The sequence below is a fragment of the Rissa tridactyla genome, chromosome 3 (assembly GCF_028500815.1).
Source record: "Rissa tridactyla isolate bRisTri1 chromosome 3, bRisTri1.patW.cur.20221130, whole genome shotgun sequence".
Taxonomy (NCBI): domain Eukaryota; kingdom Metazoa; phylum Chordata; class Aves; order Charadriiformes; family Laridae; genus Rissa; species Rissa tridactyla.
Window position 1 is genome coordinate 94,861,466 of NC_071468.1, and position 11,559 is coordinate 94,873,024.

The window sequence follows — 11,559 nt, forward strand, 5'->3', positions numbered from 1 at the left end:
TTTCATCCCACTATGTGTCAGAATAGGATGCTATCTAGTTGCACCTCTACACTGAGTACCCACCATTCTGTTGCTATTACAAAGCAAGATGCCAATTACACTGGAAAAAAATAATCATGAAAATATAGCGTTTAAGGAAATGGCGACTCTGTCTCTCTTTTTAATCCTGCCAGCAGCAGTGAGAAAGAGGACCGCCAATTTCACTGAGGGAAAATTAGTATAACACTTCTTGTCATACCATGAAAGTTCTTTGTTTCTTTTGTTTTATAAATATTGACACATAAACAGTAGAGTTTTCAGTATCTGAATCAGATTTTGAGAAAAAGATATACGCAATTAGCTTTCTACCTAGACACACACAGATTCCAGAAGAAAAACACACCTGAATCAAAATGTTTCCCAAAGAAAAAACTGATACAGATGAAAATGCCTGAAAACAGACATACTTGTCTTTCTGTGGCATCCTTTGGATACACTGCTCAGTGTTTCAGTTCGTTAGTAGCATTTAGTCTGAGCTCCGTCTTTTAAAGGCTTAGGATGAAAGTAGTATCTTACTTTGTGTCTCTGACGAGAGGCGCACTTCCCAGTTTAAAACAGATTTTTTCCCCTCCACAAGATGTTTGTCTCAAAGAAAAGCTCTCTGCCAGATCAAACCCTGTGAAATACGATACAGTGATTTAGTTTATTTAATGGAATTTTAAAAACAGAGGTAAATACTGACATTTAGCATGCTTGGTGACGTTCTAGAGTACGGACTGACAAGCTATTCTGAAAACCAGTACTTTAAGTCAGAGAAACTTCCAATATTCATTTTATCAACAGAGAAACTATCAGTGCAAAATTTACTCAGCAGATGACTTCGCAACCTGAGAAATGCATTTGTTATTTCCTTTTATCATCTGAACTGATAACAGTGAAGGATGTTTGGGAAAAACAACGGAAATGAGTGTGGCTGCAGAACTTGAACCAATACTTTCCAAGAACAACATGTTCTGATTTTAACCCCACCTTCCCAAAAACAGCAGCAGCTTTTGGAGCGTGGGGGTGGCATTCTGTACTGTCCTTTCAGTTTTAAAGCCAGCTTCAGACTATGATTACATCCGCTACTAGCCAATTAATTTAGATATCCATATTAATGCGATCACTTACCTGAAACACCAAGACTGTCTCTGTTGATTTGTTTGAGATGATGGACAACTGTTTTCATTAAAGGACACGCAGCACCTTCAAGAGAATACAGTTCAGAATCTATCATAAAATTCTTTCAAAGAAAAATGAATCAGAACAAACTATCATGACAGTGATAGTAACATTAACAGGAATGTTCCTTTTTGCTTCTTTAGCATATCAAAACCAGCAATAAACCAAATTACAAAATCTAAATAAGAGCAATGATATTTCAGATTTCATACAATGCTTCTAATAATATAAGCAGATACAAATCTTATCACATATTAATTCAGCTGCTTATGATTAAAACTCACATGAACAACACAACCAGAAGAAAATTCTTACCAAGCTCTCTCCATCTACAGTACTCTATAAAGCAATAACATCTCTTCTAAAGTCTATTGTGTTTGTTTTGGTTTTTTTATTTCTGGTTATATTATTAGAAAAATCTTTTTTCCCTGTTAATGAATGTGAAACAATAAAGCAAAAATGCTTGATTACCATCACAATAATCCATTGTCACTTCAGTGAAAAGAAATTTCAAAATGTGGATTAACAAGGATATAATCATATCATACAAAAAGCAATGTAAGCAATACTTATATTTTGAAAAAAAAGGTTGAAAATTAAGCAGCTTTACAGTCGATTAAGTCTGAAGCAAAGTATTTAGGTAAACAAGCAGAGTGTTCTAAAATCTGTAACATGGTAATTTCTAAGGTTAAATCTAACTGAATCCTTAGATCAAACACCGTATTATTAATATGCAGTATCTTTCTTACATGAAGTCCTTTCATCTCTTTTTTTTTATTTATACACAAGAATACACACTTAAGAAGGAAATACAGAGAAATGTCACTTGTGCATGGGTCAGAAATAGGGCTCTTTCTTCAACAAACTTTGCAAGTAGCCCCACTAAACCCTAATAAAACTATCAAACAGAAGATGACAAGCAAGATTTAGCCCATGCACTTATCAAGCCCAGAGTTCCATGTTGCACTGACGCAACTAAAAAGATGGTTGAACAATTTAGAAGCTGCTGAACAGTGAAGGTCCAAAGTGTCAGTTCAATGAAAAAAGTAAGGAGGAATGTCCTACCACTAACCTGGAAATCATCTATATTTAAAGATTTCCAAGAGCATCCAGACAGAAAGTTGACATTCAAAAATAGCTATATTTGTAATCTTAAAGCATATGAAATTTGCCATTCATTCTGCAGTAACGTACAGAGCATATTAGCCTTCAAAAGTCTTAAATTCTACTAAATGTGTAACAGTATTTGATCTGGATTAAGAATAGCTAATTGGAAAGAAAACACTAAAAGTGAAACTAAATTATATAGATACAGATATTATATAGATATAAAGATGCCTCCTGACAACATAGTTAATGAAAACAGCATCAAAGAACAGACCAGGTGGAAGATATTTTTTCATAAGATTCATAAAGTTCCATGTTCCTTATGTCTAAATTGCAATGTACAATTACAAGTAACTTCAATTGTTAATTAATTTATTTATTTCTAAGGCACTAAGACAATGTATTCTTTCTTTCCTTCATATATATACATAAATACACGTATGTACATACATTTACCTATACTGATAGATAGCTATAAAGTTTCATGATAAATGAAACACATGGATTAAAAACAACAGCAACTCCCACTGTAAATTCCCTTTCCCAGAAAAGATGCAGAACTGTAAAGAATACTGATGCCGAAACACCTGAAAATGAAATTAAACCTTTCATGATTTTGTTTTGTAGGGATTTTTACATAGTGTGAAAAGCATTCCCTGGAATTACATACTAACATAGCAATTTCAATACACCATTTGATACACACGTACACACTATGGGACAGAAAAAAAAAGCTCACCTTAGATGCCCCTTTAATCTACAAACCTGAGCCCTCAATCACTTGTACAGATTATTAAACTGTGGACTTTTATTTATAGCCACTCTAGAACAATGAATGTCGTTGTTAGATTTACACAGGTATAGCTACAAGAAATACATTGGCGTAAAGGAAGCCTGTTATGGCTGACGCCGCAATAGCATATCAGACATACACTGACAAAGCTTTTTCTTAAATCTACATGTAAATCTAACCAAGGCTTTTTAACATATACATTTTTATATATATATAAAAAGACTACAGGGCAGATGCTTTTTTGGTTAAATTACTAAATTACTTTACAGCCCTTATAATAAGAGCAGCCAGATATGACTTATTGCTGATTTTACCTTGAACTGCTGTGGTAAGCTCTAGAGAACCTGGGACACAACCGCTGGGGTTTTTTCAGCATTAACTTACATGAGGGCTGAGTGGCAAAAGACTAGAGAGCTTTAGCTTATTCCCCTCAGCCATTTTCTTCCAAGTCCAAATAAAGACTCAAGCCTTAATTTCTGTGTTATCCAGATGATAGCAACGATTCCTCACATGCTGCAGACTGGACTGTGGACCTATTTTTATCAGTGGCATAACCGTCACAGCGTAGACAGGCCATGCAAGTGTTACTTATTTGGTTGTATTCCATATCCCCAGAAGAATTGAAAGGGTTACTATGGGTATTCTTCTATCTCATGCTGCTGACGCACTCCTTTAGCCCATTGTTACTCTTTTTACCAGAGAGCTAAGGCAAAACTCTAAAATATCAAAACTGAAACCGCTCCATACCAAGACTGACATCTTTCATTGCTATAGACCCATGAAAACTCTTTTACAGTTATGGTTTGTACAGTCAAAAGGTTAGCCTTGTCCAAGATTTTTAGCACTGCTGGCGGATCTTTAAATTTCCTTTGGCCTGAGACAAAACAGACAGTGTACATATTCATCCTGTGGGTAGCTGAATTTGAAGATCTACATGAAGACATTTAGAAAAGAAAAGGAAGAAGACAAACCCTTACTGCTAATCCAGGCATGGAAACCATGCACCCACTTGCCCTGTTAGAATACATTACTATAAAACTAATGAAGCAGTAAAAAGAACAAGCTTACATTTATACACTCCTTTGCTCTGCACGTGATAAAACTGGGTCTGTATGGATTGACATCCACAATTCATATTAAAACGGTGATGTCAAAGCTGAAGTTAACATGCTTATAAATTAATGAGATCACCCATCCATAGGACAAATTACAGACCTCAATCTTTAGAAATCGATGAGCTCTACGTAGGAGCTTACTATCATAAAATCAACCTAATAATTTTGAAAACATGTATTTTTGCAAACCAAGTGGGTATATCACAGATCACTGATCTGTCTCTCCAATAAGATGCTAGTAATAAATGTTTTTGTTTTCTAATAGCATTATGCAACAAAATTAAAGTAATGGTGTTGCATCTAGACTTATCTCCTGCAACATGCAGTGTCATGTTCTGAATTCCTGGAATGATCAGGGCACCTGTTGAAGCACACTGCAGCTTCCACCTAGGCCCCATGCCCAGTTTTCCTTCCCGTGCAAACGAGGACAGAGGAGACTCTGGTGCATGCTTCAGTTTCACTCTTACAGACATTTCTTGTGTGCACTTCCTGACTGTGAACTGTAGCTTCCAACATGCACTCTTGGCTCCTCCAGATCAAGTGTAACCTGTAATGGCTAGATTCACATTACAAGTACTTATCTGCTGCTTTATAATTGAACTTTATGTTCAGGTGAAGTTTTCAGCTGTGAGCTAACACCATTGATGTGCACATTGCAAGGGCACTGAAGTTTCCATCAGTAAGCATCACTGGCTGAATGAACATGGCCAAACAGCAGAGACCCACCTAACATATACCCACATCCTCTGTCGGACTCAAGCTTCAGGCAGAAACCCACATAGGATTTGTCTCACGCTCTTACTGGATCAGGCTTCATGTATATATAGGCATAGGGAACCTCTTCAGAGTGTGCGACATACCTGCAAGTGTCAGCAATGACATCCAACAAGTCTACCTCAAAGGTATTCATACCAAAGATAAGCAGACCCAGATGCCCTGCTTTCAAACAGGGTCAAGGATTCAGATTTCTTACATACCTGTAGCCTCATGCACCAGAAGTACCAGAAAATCAGATGTGATTTTTTTTGTTTTCCTTTTCTACTCTGTAAGTCACATCATATTACATTACAATGTACATGTTAATTAAGACAAGGGTGGGAAGAGGAATGAAGGAGACTGAATCTACAATTTTGTTGATACAGGAAAGAAGTCAACTCCAAGTCTGGTGACTATTTAGACAGTTATGTAAATAACATAAAGCTTTGGCAGGCGGGAATAAGAAATCCATACCAACAGATTTCAAGTATTAGGATGCTTATGCTAGACCCTGGAGAACTAGATTCTCCCATGAGGAAGAGCAGCAGGTAGTGAAGAAAAGGACTTCATATCCCAGGTGAATATCTTGACCTCAGGTGTTGAAGCTTTTCTCTTTCTCTACCTTTCCATTAAAAAAAAAATAAAACATGGGCTGATCTAGTTTACAGGCTTCACACTGCGAGAATGTGTGTAACTGAAAATGTTCCCCTTTGTGGTCTGGGCTCTCTCTTACGTACTACTTACTTTCACTCAGGAAAGCTGAAGTATCTTTCTACAGCTTGCAGGCTTTCATGAACCACATTCTTATAGATACCTAAAGCTCCAGATTAACTGCCCAAGACTTAGTATTTAACTACAAATCAAGGAACCTAAGGGTGGCAGTGCTAACAATAGTTTGTGGATCCAGACTTAAATATGAGAGTTACTGTAGAGCCATTATCTTGGCTTTGGGAAGTAACTAGATGTACTAAAACATGAAAACCAAAAAGCTGAACCAATCTGCATATTTGAAACCATTCACTGTATTTGGGTTAAAGTGCCTATCTAAAACCACGATCTAGAGCCAATACTTTTCACAACACATTCCACGTCAAAAGGCAATGGAAATTCACCATGCCTGACAGTCCCAGGACGTTGTTACGCTACATTTTTCATGGGTTAGCAAGTGACTTTGAAAAACAGTAATTGTAAAAGAAAGTTGAAAAAGCAGCAATGATCTGGGAATGAGACAAAGTATTAATACTCTTAATGTGAAGCATTCAGGAATGATCAAATTAGAACTTCATGTGTCACTACAGAAAGAGCTCATGTCCATGCTCCAAAACCAAATGTTCCCAACACTAAAAAAAAAAAAATATGTAAGTTGACAACATGAAGAAAATATTCTTGAAGTCAGATCAAAAACATGATTGTGGAGAATTCCTGAACCCTATCCCTCAGATTTGCTGTATTTTGACATTAGAAGTGAGTCCTTCCTTCTGATGAACGATTAGCACATCAAAACTTCTGGAAAAGTGAGAACTGAAAGAAATACTTGATGTGAATCTAATGGTTACTGGCACATGTTCGGAGCCTAACGAGGACAGCTCCAAGAAGATCCGCTCCAAGAAGATCCAGCATACTCTGTCAGCCTCTGACATTTTTTACCAATACTGGTATTTATTTTTTTCTTTTACAATATTGACCCAATGAATATCTCCCAAAGTACACTCAGAATGCCAGCTCAGAAAGCTCTCCCCTACATATGCACACAAGAGATTTCCTTCCCATAACACACTTCTTCCCTCCACCCCCTCCCCCCACTTCAAATTAACTTTAATTTACACTTTTGCCTGCATTTGAAGGCCATTCCTTTAGACTTAAGTAGATCAGGTGAGAAATTTCAGGATGTAAATGCAATAATGCAAGATCCTATCTAAATGAGCTTTGCTGGAAAAGCCTGCATATTTTCAGCGAGATACTTTCATAGTCAGTGAGAAATAAATGCTAGCATAGGTCGTTGAAAGAAGAAAACCAAAAGGATTGCCTAGGCAGATCCTGAAGGACAGAGGCTGATCCAAACAGAACTGTTAGATGTGAGAAAAAAAAGGCCCAAGAAGGAGCCAGTTAATGAAAGAAAGAAAAAGGAAAAAAAATAAGGAGAGGTTAGAGGTTTCTCTGTTCTTGAAGTGAGCAGATTTCCAATTTGTAACAGATTCATCTGCATACAAATTATCAAAGTAGAATGAGAAAACTTTGCGACACAGTACTTGATTCAGCTGAATGGGGCAGAGGAACAGAAGGTTTGCCAACACACCTGTACCCCCACTGCTGCACCGCCACAAGGTCTGTTCTTTCTCAGCTCCTGCTTTCTGGTCTATAACTTGCATTTCTTTTTTGGATTGTAACCATCCCTTCAGTCTCTAGACAAGTTTCTTTCCTGTTACCCACTTGAGGCTTCACTCCGAGCCTATTCCCTGCTGTCAGAGCTGCTCAAGCTGGCAGCTATCTACTTGTCATTCCTCACCATCTGCCTGTATCACCTCAAACTGCAGAAGCCTCTCTCAATTGTGCACCGTCAGTTATTGTCAGGGAGAGGTTCAGTCTCTCCTCTTCTTCCCAGAGGTTCAATCTGACCCATATTTGATCCATTTGTGGCAATCAGGTTAAGGAGAACTGCAACTTTCCTGCTGGTCGCCTAGCCGCAAACGTCTATCAGATGGTAATGTACAGTTCAGATACACTTTTTATGAGCAGTTCAGTGTATCTGTCACATTCTTTTATGACTGGTCCACCTTTGACCGAGACATCATTTCATTAGGGCAAAAAAAAAAAAAAAAAAGAATAGAAAAGAAGCTTTCTGGCATTTTGTTTTAAAATTTCTGAAGTTCACATTTATTAATTTATATTATATGGGAACCTTCAGCACTTTTAAAACTGCTCATCTACAGTTTACCAGCTAGCAACAACACAGAAGACAACCTATTTTGCTTCCTTCAGACAGCTGAAGAAAATGATTGCACAGCTATGATGTAGGCTCACTCTCTCACAGGGGTTAAGAATAATTCATCAGTAGAGCACTTAGCCTTGCTGCCCTGAAAATATAAGGCAAAGTCGTCTTTGACTGAAATTCAGACTCTTCACAACACATTATTCTCACCTGAGAGCTCACACATTACACTTATTATTTATTAAATTTTACTGTTTATTGTTTCCAGAAGTAGTAAAAGGATTATCGTAGTCATTGACATTTTAAACTTCTTGGGCCTGAGTTTCAAATGCGTTACAGAGATTCAAAGTCGTTGTGTATGTGTAGCTTGTTATCTTTCATCATGTTTCTGGAAAAACAGTACTACTAAGTTTCATTTTCTATAAGAACTAATGAAAAAGAACTCTTTTTATTTCTAGTTAAACAGCAACAAGCACGTCTTCTTGCTAATAATTGTAGGAAAATTCTAGAAAGTTGAGGTATGTGCTGAGGCTGAGCAGTTCTAGAAAACTGACAGTTCCTTATTCCACAAGCACACACGATGTGCTTTTAAGATAGAATTTACCACACTCTGGAGAGTCAATGTGAGAGAGCTAGATAACATGAGGACAGTAAGAGAGATAAGAAAATAGAGAACTATGAGAAAATTTGCCGAAGATACCCATCAGCTTTTACATTAAACAATATTGCTATATTCCTTTCCCCTGTCTTCTTAGGCACAAGGTTTTGTCTAACTCTACATCTGTGAAGTGTATGACCTGGTCTGGGTATTAAGTTTAGCTGAGGTTAACATGAGCATTAGGTTGTTCAGGTCAATGTGATCACTGATTTGCTCTAATACAGCCATATGATTCTGTTTACAGAAGTTTTGCAAGCTCCGATTTAGAATCTTGTTTTGTACAGTAAGTTGAAAAAGTACAAAACAAAACTCCTAGGAACTACAACTGCTTCCAAACATGAATCTTCCAAGCACAGGAAACAGAAAGGCTGCTTTAGAGCTGCTTCAAACTTAGACTTTTTAAAAAAGAGGTTAAAAAGAGTCTTGTATAATTTTATCTGCTTGTAATGGTTATTTTCCACATGCTGTCATTATTTGTTGACATCTGTTCAGTAGTGGGATTTATGCCTTTAGTCTGTGATGGGCAAGAAAAATGGAAGTACCTGTCTGGTCACTGACAGCCACAGAAGTCGAAAGAGGAAGGAGGAGGAAGACTGCCATACAAAGCCAAACTATGCAGGATCCAATGTACTTCATCTCCCCCTGGACACATGTGAACAATCAGCTACAAATCTGAAACAGAAAATAATCTTATTCAGAACAATATCTTCTTCTTCTTTTCCCCTCACCCCATCAGAAAACTACAAAAAAGAATTTCTTGACTGTAAAGAAAAGTAGGAAGTCGCTAGTCACACACAAAATGTATCGTTTATCTGTTTTAAGGAGCTACAAAAAAAGACTTATGTAAATTTAGAAATAAATGACAAATATACTCCTTTAGTTCTTCACTAAACTCAGAACTAGCACCTTAGAAATATTAACTCTGAGATACTAGTTGTAAAGGCATGAAACTTATTTCATTAATAACTAATTTCCTTTTATTTTTCTCCTAGGTTTTCAATTTTAGATATATTAGCTAAACTTTTTGGTGTCACAACACTGCCGGTAACTGCTGAAGTAGTCTTCAAATCGAAGAAGGACAACGTACAATTGTTTCAGTTTAAGTCCAAAAGAACCCAAAATACAGTATTTCTCTGCCTCGCAAAATATACAAGTGCCTAGAGCAACCTGCGCTGAGTTTACAGTTCAAATATCACAAAAATATAGTCTGGCTTTTGTCCTCTTAAGACAGTATCAGCTTTTCTTCTAAGCCGACTGCAATGTATAGATACACATGAATTTAACAAAACACAGAAAATGACAAATGGTCTTTTTAATTACATTTTCTGTGAGAAAAACAAATTGCATACCTAAGATGCAATTTTCGCAAGGCACCTTATTCATCATCAGAGCTATTCTGTCAAGTCACATGCCCTGACAGCAACTACACCATCATTAACTTTTTCAGCCTCCCCAACAGCAGCAAAGTGAATACACATTCAAATAACATTATCATTTAATTTCCTGCACCTGCTTTACAAGCAGCCATCAGTAATTCGCCAGAGGTCTCATTTTTCTGAAGGGCTCTTGCTAATTAAACCACTAACACCGCCACCCTCTCGCTCCCACCCCACCTCCGGGCTCGGCTCCTCTCCCGCCGGCTGTCTCCGCTCCCTCGCACAACCCGGGACACGGGAGACCGTGGGGCGGCAGCGACCCGAGCCCCCGGCAGCTCGGGCAGTAAGGCGGCAGTACCGGCAGTTTAATTTCTCCCGGACCCAGGGTCCGTAACACCAGTCGGTAAGGCGAGCGGGTAGCCCGGTCGGCGAGGAGCAGCCAGCCGCCGGCCCGGGCAGCTCCCCAGCTCGCCCCGCTCTCCCGCCGGCTCGCCCCCGGACCCCGGGCTCCTACCCGCCGCCCCGGGCTCGGCCGCCCCGTCTCTCCGGAACCTGCCCGCGGCGCCAGGAGCGGCTGGTCCCCGGCGAGTCGAGCTTCCTCCGCAGCCCCCGGGGCGGAGCGGGGCCGGCAGCCCGCTGGGGCCGAGCACCCACCGCGGGCGAGGGAGCCCTCTGCCGCCGGGCCGCCCGGAGGGCTCCCTCCCGGCCCCGGACGGCACCTGTACGGGGCGAGCAGGTGATGGGGGGGCCGCAGGGAGAAGGGGCTGCTCGCCCGCAGCGGGCGTGGGTGGGCGACGGGACGGGCTGGGCAGCACTGGCGCCAGCCTGCCGGCGACAGGCGCCTCCGGCTCGGCGTCCCCTGGGATTTGCCCGAGGGTCTGCGGGTTCCCCCTTCCTGGAGAGCGTTTACTGACTGCGCTTCCCAGCCCCGCCGCCGGCCCGCAAGTCCCTTTCAACTAACTGGAGGTAGGCCACTCGGTAGGCATGCTAATTGGAATGATACACACTGATAGACAGACTTTTGTTTTAAATGTGAAGATGTGCATACCCTTAATAAGCATGCTCAGCATTGTGGCAATTTGCAACAGTTTAATCGTTTTTGTAAATTACTGCAAATTTAGTAGGACTGTTTTCATCAAAATACCTTAGCATGTACCTATAGTCACCCACAAGCGTATACAATATATTTATTACACAATCATGAGCAGAATCCTATAGCATAGACTGATTACAGTACATTAAAAGCTTACTGTGTACATTATGTTTACATAGGACATAGTTAATATTGTCAAACAACAGTGATAAATGGCAAAAAAGTCCCACCAAAATAAACAGGAATATTGTATGGTGCATGCACGTGAGATGTCTAAACAATTGACTACAAATAACAAGTTGCTTACCTTTAATTTTTATTTTAGTGTGTCCCCCAGAAGCACTGAAAATGCCTGTACAGAGCTGCAGTAGTGCCGAGGAGTTGCTGGAGTGAGTCTCTGAAGAGTGGTAGAGGGGGATGCAGCTCTGTCCTTATTAGTCTCACACGGTGTGACCCTCCCACTCAGTGAGCACAAAATACTCCGCCAGAAAGGACAAACAGCCACCCAGGCACAGATTTTACATAATCATAC

At 39.7% G+C, this 11,559-nt stretch overlaps 1 protein-coding gene across 10 annotated transcripts in view; it reads right to left on the bottom strand.

Moving 5' to 3' along the window:
- COL19A1 (collagen type XIX alpha 1 chain) overlaps positions 1 to 11,497 on the bottom strand; it is a 214,129-nt gene extending 202,632 nt beyond the window's left edge. For 7 of the 10 annotated variants that reach the window (XM_054195884.1, XM_054195882.1, XM_054195883.1 and 4 more), the window contains exons 1-4: positions 11,335 to 11,497; positions 9,101 to 9,230; positions 1,150 to 1,224; positions 556 to 655 (exon numbers count right to left, since the gene is read on the bottom strand). In XM_054195884.1, the coding sequence (XP_054051859.1) occupies positions 556 to 655; positions 1,150 to 1,224; positions 9,101 to 9,194 (269 nt within the window). In that variant the 5' untranslated portion in view covers positions 9,195 to 9,230; positions 11,335 to 11,497. The other 3 variants (XM_054195879.1, XM_054195878.1, XM_054195880.1) reach the window with 3 other exon arrangements.
- Between the last annotated feature and the right edge of the window lie 62 nt (positions 11,498 to 11,559).